This window comes from Typopeltis vanoorti, chromosome 3 (genome assembly GCF_054136105.1).
Source record: "Typopeltis vanoorti isolate ZY-2024b chromosome 3, IOZ_Tvanoo_1.0, whole genome shotgun sequence".
Lineage (NCBI taxonomy): Eukaryota > Metazoa > Arthropoda > Arachnida > Uropygi > Thelyphonidae > Typopeltis > Typopeltis vanoorti.
Window position 1 is genome coordinate 84930548 of NC_143551.1, and position 19574 is coordinate 84950121.

At 37.4% G+C, this 19574-nt stretch overlaps 1 protein-coding gene across 1 annotated transcript in view; it reads left to right on the forward strand.

The window, feature by feature from the left end:
* Positions 1-19574, forward strand: part of LOC150108342 (dynein regulatory complex subunit 11-like) — a 286902-nt gene that overhangs the window by 201957 nt on the left and 65371 nt on the right. The window contains exons 11-12 of the mRNA XM_090390448.1: positions 1865-1968; positions 2490-2680. Coding sequence (XP_090246574.1) covers positions 1865-1968; positions 2490-2680 — 295 coding nt within the window. The remainder of the gene's footprint in view (positions 1-1864; positions 1969-2489; positions 2681-19574) is intronic.

The window sequence follows — 19574 nt, forward strand, 5'->3', positions numbered from 1 at the left end:
TGTAGCAGAAAATGGGACATTCAGTAGATCGGTAGATTCAGTAGATCACCACTGTTTCCCATTGTAAATATGGGCAAGAAAGTTATACATTATTTATAGAAAATTATATTTTAAAAACTTGTCTATATCTTTGTTCTAAATACATCAGTTCACACTTCATTCATGCAAAAACAGATGAAACTCATAAAACAAAAAAAAAACAGCAACTCATGACAAATGACAGTGTTTAATCCCCCAACCAGCCATGATGCCTATCCAGCTAAATCTGGATACGATTCTGTAACACCCGTTGAATAACATGGATAAGAAGTGCAATTTGGTCTCACTATTTCATCCACCTCAGCTAGTAGGGAGGTTAATTGGATTGGTTGAAGCAGTAACCAATCACAGCCACTGATTTCTGGACGTTGTTGTCTCAACACACACACACACACACACACACACACACACACACACACACACACACACACACACATACCCTGCCTCACCTTCATTTTTAAACCACTTGAATTCTAAGAATTTGATCCTCTGCACCATTTGTATGTCTGTTCAAAGGGCTCAAAGGTGTCCATCCATATTTGTGACTGCACGCACCCAGGCTAATAATGCAAATGTGATGCAATGTTTATGTATTGAAAAGTGTTCTCTTCATGAAGCATTAGTATAGTGTGTTTAATTTTAGGAATCATGCAAAGCCAGGAAACAGGGGAGTATTTAAGAGGAATAAATGCAAAAATATAATATCAGTGATACTGCTATTCCATGGGTGTGTGTGCACCTCACACCTAGCACACCCTGAGTATAGATGAATGAATTCAACAGAAGAGAAGAAGTTGTTCGTGCTAGGCTACATAAGTTATAGTCATCTCACAGATTCTTATTTACTGAGGACATGTGTGAAAAATGCAATGTATCTTACCATTTGTCATATTCTGGTGGAATGCCAGCACTTCACATGAGAGAGAGAGAGAGAGAGAGAGAGGAATGAAGTTTGTATCTCTCTAGCTAAGCTATATGCATTCAATGAGATGTTATCAGACTCAGACGAATTGCATGATGTTTTTAATTATTTACAAAGAATTAATTTGTACAAGCACATTTATTTATAAATTTTATTTATGCATAAATACTAAATTGCCAAACTTAATTTTTGTACATACATATTATTTACTAATTTATCTCTATTTATCAATACCTTTGTATACTGCTGTAACCTTTACTATGACACATATAACTTTTGTTGTCCTTACACCAATAAATCACGAACCAACCCCCCCCTCTCCTATCTCTTCTATTCTTCTTGAAAATGCTGCTCCCCTCACACTCAATTCCAAGTACTACATCTGACACTGAGAGTCAGGTTTCACAAATACCAACAATCTTAGGTGACATTGTATTCACTCACCAAGGCAACAAACTCAACCCCCTTGTTTCTGATGCCCTTGGTATTTGCATATAGACATAACAATTTACATCCTAGCTTTTTGTTGTCTGCTTAGCCCATTGGAAAGCTTTCTCTTTTCATCCCTACGCTTACCCCTATTTCTCTATCTCTTCATTCCTTTCATAACCATGCTCATTGACATTCTACATCTTTATCATTTTTGCATACCTTAGTCGCACTTACAAGCACATTCTCATCATTCCTCTCATAATGATCTAGTTTCCCTAACTCTCTCTCTCTCTCTCTCTCTCTCTCTCTTTCTACATTAGGTCTCACTCCAGTTGTAAAAATTAATGTGTTTTAGCATGATAATATATTTGATTAAGTACCATATGCAAACACAGCCACTCATAAATTCTTTATTACTGAGTAGGTAATTTTCACAATTCAAGAAATTAACTCACTTTATTATTGTTGTAGGCTTATGATAAAGATCGAGGAAAGAAAACAAAGAAAAAGAAAAAGAAGAAGAAAAAGAAAGGTGGGAAGAAAGGGAAAAAAGAAAAAGATCTAACACCAAACAGGTTTGGTATTACAGTACTTTTTTTAGGAAAAAAAATCAATTTTTCTATTAGCACACATTTAGTGTACATATCCATTTAGTTTAGTTTGCTAGTATTTTTGTTATGCTTGCAGATTGATTTATTTTACTTTGAATGATGCATCCTTTCCCACCTGGTCTCCAAATGAGATCTCCAAATATGGATTGTGTCTTTTATTTGTAGAAAGTTAAAGTATATATAACTTGTTCTTGCATTAAGAGAGAAAAGCCAATCTATTCAAGGACTCTTTCTCACTCAATCCCCCATTTCTTAGACTTATTTTTAATTATTGACTTCACTTGACTTTTTTAATCCTTGATTGTACTAGTTTCCTATCTCTGAATGGCAAAGAACCAACTTACTAATAAAAAAATATTATGTATTGCATTGCATATATATAATGTTGTAAATATTTTGTATTTATTAATTACTTGTAAATAAATTTTCTACACATTCTAATACTTCTAGGTTTTAACTAAAGTTGTGATATTGAATTTATCTAGAACATTGGAATCTCTATATGAAGAACTTCTTGAACAAGGTATTATCCAGCAATATCCAAAAACTCAGTTATCAGAATTTTTAGGTGAGTGCAATGTGGTAGGCTCATTTTTATTGCGAAAGGAGAAAGAACCACTGCCATGTCTTGGAGATATCAGACGTGTTGTTTTGGAATACTGTATTCATCCATTAGGTTAGTATTACAGTTAAAATGTACTGTTGATTGTAAATAAAGAAGTTCTTTACTTATTGAAATAAAAACATTTCCTTGAAAGTTACAGCAATGTATAATATTTTGCATGTTAGCAATATTAAAAATAAACCCTTATTTTCAGGATGCCAGATTGTTAGTTGTTTCATCATATTGAAAATAGAAAAAAATATATTTTGTAATCAGTTTCCCACCATGAATGCTTGTAATTATCTCCTTAGGTGGGAGATGAATTCCATTGTCCACTGAGACCAACTCTCCACTTATTTTGGAGGACTGAAGTGGCTTGAAAAGTTCTGTGTTTGGTCTCTAGTGCAGGGTTTCCAGGTTATGTAAAAGTAAAAAAATAAAATGTACGAAATTAATAAAAAGAAATCCTTACCTACCACAGTACTTATATTATTATTAATATTATTATTACATAACACCTCCAAGGAGTCCAGACTCATCGAGGGCACCTACTCTACAACTCTCCATCTTCACCACTCAATCCACCAACTACAGTGAACTGCATCCTCTACATCAGGGCTGTCCAAAGTACTGCCCGCAGGCTGCATGCAGCCTGCCTGTGGGTTTTGATTTTTACAAGCGAAAAAATAAAATGACAATTTGAATCGAATGTGTATTAGATATTTTAATTCTATCACTAATTGATAATCTCGATGTTGGTAATTTTATTTAATGCTTTTACATCACTATATACCCACATGTTTTTCAAATATTAGATGTGTCAAAGAAGCATTCTTACATTGTTTTGTTCAAATGCACATGCTCGGCACTCACGGGGAATGTAAGCATGCGATTAGTGCGCAATTAGTGTTGTTCGTTTGTTCAGCTTTCGAGGTTGTGTCGCTGCTGCTCACCAAATTACTAGATACACATTGTGATGTGGATAATTTTTTTAATGCTACCCTAGGATTACCTAAGGTTGGACAGCCCTGATCTAAACCGATGCCATCTACTCTCCACCACCACCACTAGTATTTTCACAGACAATCACAAACATTCATGCCCATAGCAGGATTCGAACCCACAGCTGGAGATTGGATACGCTAACCACTCGGCCAACAAGGCTGGCAATACTGTAGGTTTACATTCTATGGATGGTAGCCACACAAAAACATTTATTATTATTGTATGGGCACCTCCATGGATCCTGAAGATTCATTGCAGGACCAGCTTATTCACACAATCTATTATACCTCTCCTTGAATCCATTAATAGACACACTACTAACAACTGACTCTGACAACACATTTCATTCATTCACAACTCTCCAAGTGAAAAATCTAGTCCTCATGCCCCTACTAACCACACTTTTACTCAAATTCTAAAGATGACTTCTTGTTCTACCCCCCCTAGCTAACTGATGAAACATTTCCCCTGCATCAATCCTATACAACCCTTTAAGTAACTTAAATGTTTTTATCACATCCCCTCTTTTTTTCACCTATCAACCAACTTCTGCAATCCACACACCCTCAACCTATCTTCATAGGAAACATTCAACATGACTACTCAACATCTCAGTTGCTCACCTCTGAATCCTTTCCATCACTTCCTCATTCCCAAGAAACCAAGGAGACTACATCTGAGAACAGTAATCCAGATGTAGTCTCCAGACATATCAAGGCCTTATAAACAGGAATAACAACTTCCTTATCTCTACTTTTTAATGTGTTCTTCAATAGCAAGTAATCTTATGAGCTACCTTAGCAATAGTCTCTATAAACTTCAACTCTCTGTCTAACACTGCCACCAAATTCCTAGCTTCATATGTTTCCTATAGTATAGTTCCATCAGTGTGGTACACTGTTTATAATCAACTTATCTCAAAATGGATAACTTTACATTTCTCCACATTAAACTAATAGCAATAATTTTTTGCTCATATTGACAGCCAATTTAAATCATCCTGTAAGCTCTCCATCACCTTCATTAACTATTACCCTGCCCAGTTTTGCATCATCAGCAAACAACTGAATGTTTCCGTTTAGATTATTTCTTATATCATTTATATACAAATTAAACACTAGTGATCCTATCGTGGAACTTTGTGACACACCACTAGCCAGTTATCTGCTTTTGTCTGGATTCTGCTCCTCCATATACCAGTTTTTGATATCTGTCCAGTGTCATATTTATCCCCATTTGTTCTAATTGGCATAACAAAGTTTCATGCTGTATTCTTTCAAATGCCTTTGCAGAATCCAGCAGAATTATTGTGTAACCCTTTCCTTTATCCAACTCAACTGTCACTCTGTTATAAAAAATTAGTAAATTTCTAAGGCATGACTGACCCTTCACCAAACCACGTTGCTCCTCGTAGTGTATCACATTCTTATCCATTCATTCTTGAATTCACTTTTTCACCAATTTTTCCAGTACTTTTACCACTGCTGCTGAGATACTGATTGATCTAAAGTTGCTGCTACAGTCTTAGAACCTTCTTTATACAATGGAATTTTATGCCCTCTTTCCGCTCCCTTGGAACTCTACCAGAGCTGAGACTTAAAGAGCATAGTCAGAAGCATTTCCAGTTCTCTTTCTCGTAAAACACATTCTCATAAAACGTGAACTGATATTCCATCTAATTCCATAGCTGTATTTACATTGAGATTCTGCCATGCTGGCCTTCTTCCTCTTACTTGCCATATAACACAAGAATGTTTCAGGATTTTCTTTTAACCGTGCCTCTGGTTTCTTGTCATAATCTGATTTTGCCATCCTTATCATGCTGGTCATGTTTCTTGCCTGATCTTGTACTGTTCATTAGTTTGCTGGTCATCTTTCTCCTTATATACCCTTCACAGCATTTTCTTGTTGTTTAACTCTTGCTTAATGATATTATTCATCCACTCCAACTTGATTGACCCTCCTTACCTTAGGTATACAATTTTCTTTTGCTTCTTCTATATACCCCTTAACTATTTCCCATGCACTACTAATATTCTTCCCTTGCAGGGCTTCATGCCATTACATTGCTTCAAACTTTCCTCTAAGCTTGTCCTAATAACCTGCCTTGTAGGTCCACATATATATATATTACAGAATATTCTAATTTTCTGATGTATGTCTTCCAGATCATTCCTGGAGCCACCCACTCTGTGCCTATGTCAGCCTCCTTCTAGCTGTTTTTTTTTTTTGGCTGCAGTTCATTTGCTACCATCAGTAGTACTCCCCCCCCCACCCCATCCTATCCTCTCTATCCTTCCTGAAAATACAAAACCCTTCATATTCTGTTCCTATAATGCAACATCATCTGCTGTTAGACAATTCTCACAAACACCTATGACTTTTGGCAAAGCTGCACTAACCAATGCCAAATATCCCTCCTAATTGTTCCTGATACTTTTGACATTATTATGTAGAAACTACGGCAAAACTTTACTTCCCTAACCGTCTTTTCTTCTTGAATTGACCACCTATTCAATATTTTTGCTTGCACAACAAGACTTCATGGTCATTCTCACACTGACTTATCTCAAGGGTGCCTTCACACACTCACCTTCATCCACACTAATTATTATTATTATTATTTTATTCACATAATTGATACACACTCAAAACAAGATATCATATAAATAAAAATATGACTGGTGATTCAGATCAATTCAAATTCTACCCAAGAATCTAAGAATAGTCTGTCAGGTAGTGTCGTAAAATATGGACTGTTCCAAGTAATGCTGTTTTTTGTAGGTCATATGGGGTCACTTCATTGATTTTTAATTGCTTTAAATAGTTGGACAGCTTCTTTGAAGTTGCACCAAGTGCACCGATAACTATTGGATGACTTTGGTGTGTTTAAGCCACAGTCAGCCAACTTCAATTGCCAGATCTTGATATTTAGTCATTTTTTCGGTTCTTTGTTGTTGATGTTGTTATCACTGGGTACTGCAATATCGATAATCCAAACCTGTCGATGTTCGATAATTGTGATGTCAGGTCTATTGTGTTCCAAATGTCAATCAGTTTTGTATTCTAAAGTCCCAGAGAATTTTTGCTGTTTTGTTTTCCAGTACAGTCTCTATTTTATGCTGCCACCAGTTATCAGAAGTAGGAAAGCCATATTTTTTGCATACATGCCAATGAACTATTTTGGCCACTTGATCATGGCGGTATTTATAGTCATTGAGCTATTTTGCTGCAGGCACTGATTATATGTTCTACAGTCTCATCTTTCTGATCACATAATCTGCATTTGCTGTTATTATTAATGTTGAAAATTTTTGCTTTGATTGCATTAGTTTGTAATGCCTGTTCTTGAGCTGCTAGAATAAATCCTTCTGTTTCTTTTTTAATGTAATCTAACAGATAGGCTTAGGCGTTGCTGGTTATTCATGACTTATTTTTCACGGTATTAACAACACCACAAACACTTTTATCAACAAGGATGTTTTATTAACGCTAATATTTCGCTGATTTTCAACTCGGCATCATCAGAGCACAACACACATGTAAACGTGACAGTGAGTGAGTGAAACAATAGAATTGCAGAAAGACAAAAGATCTAAAGTCCTATTTTTGACGACCTCTAACGAAAAAAAAAAAAAAAAAAAAAAAAAAAGGCAGCAGTTATCCAGGAGTTTTTCTTAGGATAACCGTCTCCCAAATTTTTGGCAATGAAATTAATGCAACCATATTTGTTAAGGTTGGGAGAATTCTTCAAAGCCATTGCTGACTCAAAAAATAGTCTTTCGGATCTATAACGACTCCTAAATAGCACATTCGTTTTCCTCCATCTAATCCTGTGTGAAGGAGTGTCCAAAGCATGGTCTGTCAGTCCCGACTTGCCATAGTAATAGTAGCGAATGTATCTTTCATGTTCTTCCAGGCGGATGTTCACTGATCTTCCTGTTTGCCCATAATAGGCCAAGTCACAGTCACATGGAACTTCATACACTCCTGGGTGTGCTAAAGGGTGAAGTTTATCCTTTGGTGAGCTGATCAGAGTTGCCAGCTTGACATGAGGCTTGAAGGTGGTGCGAAGGCCATGTTTCGACAATACTTTGGCTATCTTTTCTGATGTACCTCTGATATAGGGAATAGAAATGGTCATGTTGTATTCTTGTGTATTGGGGGGGGCAGAGTAATGGGCCTATGTAGTATTTTTTCTATTTTGTAGGGATTGTAGCCGTTGCCTAAGAACGTATGGCGCAGGTACTGGAGTTCAGTGGTCAGAGCTGTATCGTTAGAACAAATGGCTCTGGCTCTGTGTGTAAGTGTTTTTAAAATGCCGTACTGTTGGACTGGATGATGATGTGATTGTTTATGTAGGTATCTTCCTGTGTGTGTAGGCTTCCTGTAAATAGAAAAAGATAGTGATCCATCTGAAAGGCGGGTGAGACAGACTCACCCGCCTTTCAGATGGATTCGTTGAAAATCAGCGAAATATTAGCGTTAATAAAACATCCTTGTTGATAAAAGTGTTTGTGGTGTTGTTAATACCGTGAAAAATAAGTCATGAATAACCAGCAACGCCTAAGCCTATCTGTTAGATTAATGATTCTGCACGGAGAAGATATTGTTTACAAAGCGCGACGGTTCGGTAAGTTGAAACTGAAATTGTCCAGAAAATTGAACCGGTTAGCCTTCCTTAAACGATGCCGCGACAACGATATTATTCCATCTTTTCTGAAATTCAAAGAAAAGTTGCAATCGGCAAAGGCACATCGTATTTATCGACGGGCGAGTTTGGCGCTTCTTCGAGAACAAATCGCCGCTACTCGCATAGAGCTTAGTAAGCTAAACAGCTCTATCACAGCTCTACAACAAGAACTAACTAACGTGTTAAATCCTGAAATATGGACTGTCCTACAGCAGATCTCCGAAGTTGCAGCAAAAAAAGAATTCACAAAAGTTAAAAGCAAGCACCTAAAAAAATTTGAACTACTACAACAGAGCCAACATACGAAGTCCCGACCGCAACTTCGACGAGACCACGTGGTCGTAAACCTATCGTCGGAAACACTCACTGAAGAAGCCAAGAACTCCCTCAGTTTAGGACATAACTTTGCCGTCGCGCCCAAACAAATTCCTAAACTCGAAATTATGATGAAAGTAGAACGGGGTATCCACGATCTTCCGCCAGCAATGGCCAATAACGTGCGACTAGACATAGCAAGTATTATAAACAAAGCTAAGCCTCCAAAAAGTAATATACCACATAAGCAAATAACTGCCCTAAAAAAGTTATACAATAATAAAAATATTATTATTACAAAAGCTGATAAAGGAAATGCAACAGTTATCATGAATAAAGAAGAGTATAACAAAAAAATGCAAGATCTCATATGTGACAGTTCTACGTATCAAATTATACATCGAGATCCTACAATGTCGCAAAAGAAAAAAGTCCGAAAATTACTAAAAAAAGTGACATCATGGCCCAAAGAAATCATCAGGAAAATAAAACCAATTCATGTTAAAACACCCAGTATTTATGGATTACCAAAAATCCACAAAACTAATGTTCCCCTACGCCCCATAGTTGATAACATAGATAGTCCGACATATAAACTGGCCCGGCATTTAGCTAAGTCGCTTGCCCCTCTTACTGGCAACTCCTCTACTTTTGTAAAAAATTCTATCCATTTCAAAACACTGGTTAAAAATCTAATCCTAAAAAATTCAGACATAATGGTTAGTTTCGATGTCACCTCCCTATTTACCAATGTACCACTTATAGACACTCTTGAATTAATCAAGTCTAAATTTCCCCCAGATATTTTTGAATTATTTCAATTTACCATGAATGCAGGTTACTTTACATGGGGTCGAAAATTCTACAAACAGATTAATGGTACTGCTATGGGTTCCCCCCTCTCCCCCCCGTTAGCAAATTTTTACACGGAACACTTTGAAAACAAAGTACTTACCACAGCTACATACAAGCCACTAATGTGGTTGCGCTATGTAGATGATGTGTTTGCCATCTGGCCCCATGGACAAGACACTTTGGATGCTTTTGTCACCTACCTAAACAGCCAACACCCCAAAATTCACTTCACAGTAGAAAAAGAATCAAATAACTGTTTACCATTTCTTGACACATTAGTCACCCGCCTTTCAGATGGATCACTATCTTTTTCTATTTACAGGAAGCCTACACACACAGGAAGATACCTACATAAACAATCACATCATCATCCAGTCCAACAGTACGGCATTTTAAAAACACTTACACACAGAGCCAGAGCCATTTGTTCTAACGATACAGCTCTGACCACTGAACTCCAGTACCTGCGCCATACGTTCTTAGCCAACGGCTACAATCCCTACAAAATAGAAAAAATACTACAATGGCCCATTACTCTGCCCCCCCCCCCCTAATACACAAGAATACAACATGACCATTTCTATTCCCTATATCAGAGGTACATCGGAAAAGATAGCCAAAGTATTGTTGAAACATGGCCTTCGCACCACCTTCAAGCCTCATGTCAAGCTGGCAACTCTGATCTGCTCACCAAAGGATAAACTTCACCCTTTAGCACACCCAGGAGTGTATGAAGTTCCATGTGACTGTGACTTGGCCTATTATGGGCAAACAGGAAGATCAGTGAACATCCGCCTGGAAGAACATGAAAGATACATTCGCTACTATTACTATGGCAAGTCGGGACTGACAGACCATGCTTTGGACACTCCTTCACACAGGATTAGATGGAGGAAAACGAATGTGCTATTTAGGAGTCGTTATAGATCCGAAAGACTATTTTTTGAGTCAGCAATGGCTTTGAAGAATTCTCCCAACCTTAACAAATATGGTTGCATTAATTTCATTGCCAAAAATTTGGGAGACGGTTATCCTAAGAAAAACTCCTGGATAACTGCTGCCTTTTTTTTTTTTTTTTTTTTCCGTTAGAGGTCGTCAAAAATAGGACTTTCTTTCTGCAATTCTATTGTTTCACTCACTCACTGTCACGTTTACATGTGTGTTGTGCTCTGATGATGCCGAGTTGAAAATCAGCGAAATATTAGCGTTAATAAAACATCCTTGTTGATAAAAGTGTTTGTGGTGTTGTTAATACCGTGAAAAATAAGTCTTTTTTAATGTATCCGTGTTGTAGCCATCACCATGTCTTGTTCACATCAATTTTGTCCTCAGTATCTCGAAGAAATTTGCCATGCAAGGGTTTATTTTTCCAGCGCACATATCAATATTTTATTGTTCCTTTTTGTAATCAGATTTGTTTTCTGTTCTTTTAGATCCCCCTTTGAGCATTGACAATAGCTCAGAGCTATTGTCGATTTAATTTCTTAAACCAATTTCTTCTTCTTTCACAGTCTGTCTCACTTGCAGCAGACCCTGTCCACCTATTCTCCTCGGTAGGTACAACCAGTCAACATCACTTCATGGATGTAATGCATGATGCATAGTCATTAGTTTTCTAGTTTTGCAGTCTAGTTTGTCCAGGTCTTCTTTTGTCCAATTTATTATGCCAGCTGTGTATCGGATCACTGGTATAGCCCAAGAATTCAATGCTCTAATTGTGTTTAATCCATTTAGTTTTGTTTTCAGAATATTTCTAACTCTTTTGATGTTTTCTGATGCTGCCTGTTGTTTAACTTTCGAGTGGAGAATATCATTGGCTTCTAATATTCCTAGGTATTTATAGTGTTTGTCAGCTGATATTGCTTTTATATATTTCTCTTGATCAAAATTAAAATTGCTAGTGTCATTAATTTTTCCTCGTTTAATAGATAAAATTGCTCATTTATCTAAACCAAATTCCATTTTGATGTCCTGCCTGAAAATACGAATTATGTTCAATAAAGAATCTATTTGCTGGGCCGATTTTCCATATAGCTTCAAGTCATCCATATACAACAGATGGGAAATTTTAATATTACATTTAGGAATTTCATATCCAAGTTTTGTTTTCTTCAGAATCATAGACAAAGGTATCAAAGAAATGTTGAAGACATTTTTATTATTATTATTACTATTATCTGAGACTTCTAGGGAGTCAAGGACTCATTGAAGGAGGCTGTACATCACTCAAACCAGCTGTTATACCTTTCCTTAAATTCATTCACACTAGATTCACTCACTAGCTCTAAAGGCAAACTATCCTAATCACTCACTGCTCTGTGAAAAAAAAACCTAGCTCTTATCCCTTTACTGACTGCAAACAAACTTAACTTCCATGGATGCTTCCCATCTCCTATATAATGAAAAATTTCATCAGATGATATATCATTATACCTATTCAAAAGTTTATGGACCTCTATAATATCACCCCTCTTTCTCATGTTAACCAGAGTCTATAATCCACATACTCGCAATCTAAATCCCATAATCCCGATGTAAATTTTTTTTAACTCTTCTTTGCATATTTTCCACGGCTTTCTTATCCCATTGGAACCTGGGATATCAAATCTGCACATAATAATCCAGGTGTGGTCGTACCAAGGCTTTATAAGAGAAGCAAAATGACTTCCTTATCCTTACATATCAAGGTTTGCTTCAACAGTGCAATTATCCTCTGAGCTGTATTTGAAACTTTTGCTATGTGACCTTTGAACTTGAAATTCCTTTCCACATTATGCCAAGATTCCTAACCTCATCAGTTTCTTGTAGCATAACCCCGCTAATATAATATGCCACTGGAAATCTCATCATGCCAAAGAGCATAACTTTACACTTACTAAAATTAACTGACAGCAATTGACGTTTGCCCAAATTTCCAGCCTATCTCAATATCAGTAACATCCCTGATTACCCTACCATCTTTGCATCATCGGCAAACAATTGCACATCACCTGTTAGACCCTTCCTGATGTCATTAATATACGGTTCGAATAACAATGGCTCAGTGACTGAATTTTGAGGTACACCACTGTGATCTTAAATCTGGCAGATTCGCACCCGCTATATACCACTTCTTGATATCTGTCTGTCAAATATCCAATGATCCAAGTCAAGAGTTTATATTCCAACCCCTTCTTCTGCAGTTCATGCAACAGCCATTCATGTGGTATTCTATCAAATTCCTTACCTAGATCCAACATTATCACGGTATATATATCCATTCCTTTTCTCCAACTCAGTCATAGCATTGTTATAAAATTGAGAAAATTGCTAAAACATGACCTTCTTTTAGTAAACCATGCTGCTCTTTGCAGAGTATAGCTGGTTTTTCTGCTCATTTTTCTATGTAAGTTCTTACCAACTTCTCTGAAATCTTCAACACCACACCAGAGATACCGAGTTCAGCAGTTAGACACATGAATTTTTGCACAACCCTTGTACAAAGGAACTGTCATACCTTCCTTCTATTTAGTAACTTATACCATTTGACCAAACATACTATTCTCCTAAGTTGATCATAATTTCCAGCTTTGTGGTTCATCAGCATGTAATTTGTTCTAATGGGAACATCAATATAATCAGATACTTCAAAAGAAAGCATGGCATGATCACTGTCACCAACTGGTAGTAAAATAGTCGTATTCTTAACAGACCCTTTCTGATGCTATGAACAAATCTAACACTCCTGACCTTGAGTTCCTTCTTTCACATGCTGCTTGAGAAAGTTGCCTTGCAACAATTCAAAAATTCCTCTTTAATCTTATTGTGAGATTTCTCTTCTATCCAGTCAATGTTTGGATAATTAAAGTCACCCAAAATGATCACTCGTTCAGTACCCATAAGGCTAAATTGACAATGCATTTCTTTATACCCTGCAACTGGCTTAACACCATTAAGCTTGAGCTGCAAAAAAAGAAACAACTATGGAGGGAATTTAAGGAGAAAGGTGACCAGCAGGCACATGAACGGTATAAAGCGCAGGCCAGAAGGGTAACAAGTGTGGTAAGAAAAGCAAAAACGGATTATGAAAGAACATTAGCCATGCAGGCTAAAGAGAATCCCAAACAGTTTTTTTTGATATGTTGCAAGTAAAAGAAAAAATGTATATGGCAGAATGGTTTTAAAGAATGCCGATGGTAGGGAAATAAACCGAATCAGTTGATATAGTTGAATTTCTGAGCGAGCACTTTGCAAGAGTATATCATCCAGGTGGTGACATTGCAGGAATGAATGAACCAATAGATTATATGGGAATTGTGGTGAATGAAGTGGAGGTGAATAGTCTATTACAAAACCTCAACGTCAATACTTCTGTGGGATTGGATGGTATACCAGCTCATGTCATACGTGAAGCGGCTAAAGAACTGTCAGTGCCCTTGACCATTTTGCTTAATTTGAGTCTCAGGTCTGGGTTAGTCCCACGGGGGATGGAAAGAGGGGAAAATAGTTCCACTGCATAAAAGGAGGTTCCAAGACTGCTGTTGTAAATTACTGACCTATTAGCATATCAGGAATCATTGTCAAGGTCTTGGAGAAATTAGTCAAGAGAAAAATACAGGATGATTGGATAGATGAAAATGGGATACTGTATGGGGGACAACATGGTTTTGTGAAGGGTAGATCATGCCTCAATAACTTGCTCACGTTTTATAACACAATGACAGCTGAACTGGATAAGGGTAATGGGTTTACAGTGATTCTACTGGACCTTGCTAAGGCCTTTGACAGGATACCACATGAAATTCTAATCAGTAAACTGCAGCATATGGGGATGGATATAGGGTTGGTGAAATGGATAGGAGGGTGGTTGATGGAGAGATATCAGAGAGTGATTTATTCAGGAGTAGAGCCCAAAAGACAGTGTGTGACTAGTGGTGTGCCACAGGGTTCTGTTCTTGGACCACTGCTGTTTAATTTGTTCATTAACGATATAAGGAAGGATCTAAGAGGAACAGTTCATTTGTTCACTGATGATGCAAAGTTGGGTAGGGCAATAGTGAATGCAGAAGATGTCAAAATCTTGCAAGACGACTTGGATAGATTGGAGTTCTGGGCTAAGGAGAATGGATGTCAATTTAATGTGACAAAATGTAAGGTTATGCATTTTAGGGTGAAAAGATTACCAGCAGTATATCACATTGGTGGAACTGTACTCCAGGAGATTGATGAGGCCAGGAACTTGGGAGTGTTGGTGGATAGGGAGATGAAGTTTAGGAAGCACATTGCAAAAGTAACTAAATCAGCTAACCAACTCACTTGGTTGTTGAAAAATACCTTGAAGAGCAGAGACAAGCAAGTTATTGTACCTCTGTACCAAGCCTTAATAAGACCTCATCTCGACTACTGTGCCCAGATTTGGTCACCTAGGTTCCTTCTTGATGTGGAGGAGGTGGAGAGGATCCAGAGAAGAGTGACCAAGATGATAGCAGGTCTGTGGAATGAACCTTATGAGAACAGGTTGAAGATTTGTGGGTTGCAGAAATTGGTTGATAGGCGAAAAAGGGATGATATGATTGAGACATTCAAATTACTGAAGGGTTTCTATAAGGTTAATTCAGAAGATATTTTTGAAAATAGGACTAGTGGTGTATATGGCAGACTATGGAGGACTAGGGGCCATACATGGAAGCTGGGCAAGAATGTGGTTAGCAAGGGTGTTAGAGCTAGGATTTTTACTTGGTGAGTGGTGAATGAGTGGAATAAGCTGCCAGAGTCTGTTGTGGGTGCCATGACTGTAAGTGTCGAATAGTTGTTCTTGACATGATGTTAGGGCCTACCTCGATGAGTCTGTCGACTCCCTGTTGCCCATCATAATAATAAAAAAAAAAATCTGAGCCACCAGGTCTGTAGCAACATCTCATCATATATTTCATTCTGTTAGCCTCCATTTCACATCAGACAGCCTCAAACTCACTACTACCTGGGACATTGTTACTATCATTGTTTTCTTGCATTTCTACCCTAACTGGACTTATCATCAGTAATTCTACCCCTCCTCTCCTATCTTTTCTGTAATTCCTAAAAATTCCTAAAAATTCCACTCAATCCAGTTACATTATCTAATTCTGATAACTAGGTTTCACTAATGTCAACAGAGCCTCTGTAGTTCAGTCAGTATAGATGAAGCCCTTTGTTCGGAAAGACTTGGGTTCAGTTCCTGTCCATGACATAGGGAACCTTTATCTGGTCTCTTTCGACAAAAGGTGAGTTAGCCGGTCTCATATGGGGATAGGGAGATTTTTTCACTGGAAACTCGGGTTTATTGTCTCCCAGAACAGGCAAACCAGCCCTGGGACACACATGGATTACAGTCAGGAATACTTAAGAAACAGTCCCTCCCAGCCATAGGGCTGATTCATCAGCTATGCCAGTCCTGAGCCCAGATGAAATAGGGGGAATTGAGATGGTGCCTACCTCCCCATAAAATGGCCTCATTGCCATTTTATCATTATACAAAAAAAATAAAATAAAAATAAATAATGTCAACAGTCTTAGGCCACAACATATTCAATAAAGCAATAAATTCAACCCCTTTGTTTCTGATGCTCCTGGCTTTTATGTATAGACATAACAAATTACCATCTAGCCTATTCTTATAATTTGATATGTAATCTGTTTGACTTTGTAGAACTTTCCCTTTTCCCTCCCCAGACATATTCAAAAGGTCTGAACCCAAAGCAAATATTTCCACCCCTTGGTCAGATGCATTCAAAACCATTCGTATCTTTATCGTGTTTGCATACCATTGCTGAACTTTCACCTACATTTTCCCTATTCCTCTGTTGATGATTTAGTTTGCCTGACTCTCTGCATTAGGTCTCATCCCAATAAGCAATTTTTCTAGGCTTCTGATGCTAAATGAATTTAAGTGCAAGCCATATACAAGTCTGTCATCACACTCACCCTCTACACATCCAAAAACCTGCATCCATTTCTTCTACATAGCCTGCGCATTGAAACATTTACTATGTTTACATGTCAGATTATCCTTGAATACATTATCATCATCACTGCAGCAACACTTCTGTTCATCAGGACAAAGGTTCTCCTCAATAGTGACAATTTTAACTTGTGCCTTAGACACTGCCCTGTTGTGACGAGTTTTCTTCCCCATCATTGCCATCTTCTTAACTTGGTTCTGTCGTATCTTGGTAGCAAACCGACGGTTTTTACTCTCTCATATTTCTTTCTTGCTTCTTTCAACATACCTTTCATATCCTCTCTCATACTATACTTGTCGCTACTTAAATTATTAGTTCCAAAAGAACTACAATCTCTTTTATTTTTATTTTCTGTTTTTTTTTTTTTGTTTGTCATATCTTTAATTTTCTTTCCTGGGAAACTAGTAGTAGTGACTCCCTCAGCAAGCACAAATTTTATGATTTAATGCTGGCCTGGTTGGCTGAGTGGTTAGCGTATCTGCTCTCCAGCCAAAAGGATGCGAATTTGAATCCCGCCGTGGGCATGGATGTTTGTGATTGGAAATACTAGTGGTGGTGGATGGTAGATAGTGTTGGTGTAGTTGAAATTAGTTGTAGTTGGTAGATTGAGGTAGAGAGAGCGAGATGTAGAATCGGTGCCCTCCCTCGATGAGTCGGTGGACTCCCTGAAGGTGTCATGTAATGATGATAATAATAATCACCATACCATATCATCTCTTTTTTCATAGATTTTAATTGGCTTATCTTGTTGTTATTGTTATTAATATTACCAAGTTCATAGCTTTCTTGCCTCTTCTTGTTCTGATCCTTTTTCTTATCCTAAGTTTCGATAAATATTTTTCCACTTTTTCCAATTCTCTGATTATTCTCTAATAATTTCTTTTAATTGTGATATTTCCAATGTCAGATTATCCTTGAATACATTATCATCATCACTGCAGCAACACTTCTGTTCATCAGGACAAAGGTTCTCCTCAGTAGTGACAATTTTAACTTGTGCCTTAGACACTGCCCTGTTGTGATGAGTTTTCTTCCCCATTATTAAGAGTAGTAAAAACTAATAATATTTCTACAATTAGGTTATTAAATTCTCTAATACAATAAATACACTAAAAACTACAATAATATACTAAAAATACATCAATTAATTTAAGAAAACACTTAATAAATCAACAAAAATCATTAATTTTTCAGAAGCTTCCTAACAGCACTTCTTTTCACCAGATAGCCTCAAAACCAAAAATTGCTCAAGTTTTCCTGAATATGCACACTCAACATGCTCGGTGAACAACGTTCTCTAGACACCAAACCATTCATGTGCAGTCCGTCAGCATTATACAAATTCTACATCATTCCTTGTGCAGGGATTCCTTTCCCAAGGATTTTCTTCTACATCATTTTGAACAGCTTTTCTCTTGGCACCTTCTCATATGCATTTTCTCTATCTGCACATCTCAAATATAGATTGTTGTTACATTTTCATTTCTCAACTATTTGTCTTAAAGTAACAATCTGATTTTGACAATCTCTATTTGGCCTGTTCTGTCACTTCTTATTCATTCAATAATCTCTCAGAGTAATTACTCCAGACATCTAGAATATCTTCACTTTCATATCTGCTTTATCATCTCTGATTCCTTTTACAGTTCTCTTTCCTTCATTTCTAAGCTTTTTCAATAGTCTCTGAAACATTTTCCACCTTCTAATATTTTATTATTATTATTATTATTATTCAGGCCTCCATGGAGTCAAAAGACTCATTGCGGGAGGTCCTTTCTAAGAAACACGTCTATCAAGACTCATCGATGGAGGTCCCTCCTAGGAAACACAAAGTCTATCATACCATTCCCTTAAACGACCATTCTCGCTCCAATCACTCCATCAGGCAATGCATTCCATGGTTCAACTACCCTCCATGCAAAGAAACTGCTCCTCATCCTCTTTCTCACAGTTTCCTTTCATAACTTCCAGGGATAGCCCCCTTGTCATCACTCCTTCCCGCTGTTCAACCAAACGAAAAAACTCCCCAGTGTCAACCCTGTAACCACCTCTCAACAGTTTAAAATTCTCAATCATATCACCTCTCCTTCTTCTATCCACCAAACTCTGCAGTCCACACTCCCTCAGCCGATCCTCATAACTAACATTGTACAGTCCTGAAACCATCTTTGTTATCTGCCTCTGTACCCTTTCCACAGTTAATTTATCCCCTTCAAATCCTGGGGATCAGATCTGAGAACAATAGTCTAAGTGTGGTCTGATCAGAGTCATATACAACAGAACGATAACCGTTTTATCTCTGCAGGTCAGTGTCCTTCTCATTATTGCAGCAATCCTCTGTGTTACCTTCACCCTTTGCAATGCAATATGTCCCCTAAATTTCAGGTTTCTATCAATCATCAACCCCAGATCTCTTGTCTCCCCTACTTCCTCCAGTTTAACTCCTCTCATAGAGTATGCAGCATCCCATCGATGTTTCCCAAACATCAAGACCTTTGTGTTACCTTCACCCTTTGCAATGCAATATGTCCCCTAAATTTCAGTTTTCTATCAATCATCAACCCCAGATCTCTTGTCTCCCCTACTTCCTCCAGTTTAATTCCTCTCATAGAGTATGCAGCATCCCATCGATGTTTCCCAAACATCAAGACCTTACATTTTGCTGCATTAAACTGAAACCCCCATTCATTTGCTCATCTATCTAGCTTATTCAAACCCTCTTGCAGGGCTACCACATCTGCACGATGACTAATAAATAACCCTTCCCAGCTTTGCATCATCCGCAAACAACTGAATATCCCCTTGCAATCCACGGATTTATCTTCTGTATTCTTACCAAAGTGTTCCTATGACTTCTGTTTAACTCCTTTTATACATTACTTCAGTTTTCTTACATTTTTCTTTCTATTCTCTCAGATTACATGCAGATTTTCTTATTATGAACTTTAGCTATACTTTTTGTTTCTACCTAAGTGCATCACAGAGTTCTGATTTTTCTATTCTTGCAAACAACTTCATTCTATCACTGTTAGCTGAATCAATAAATGTTTTCTCTCAGAGTCTTCTGCTCAGTCTCCAGGGTTTGGTTCTTATTTACAAATTTTCATTTTTTCTTGAA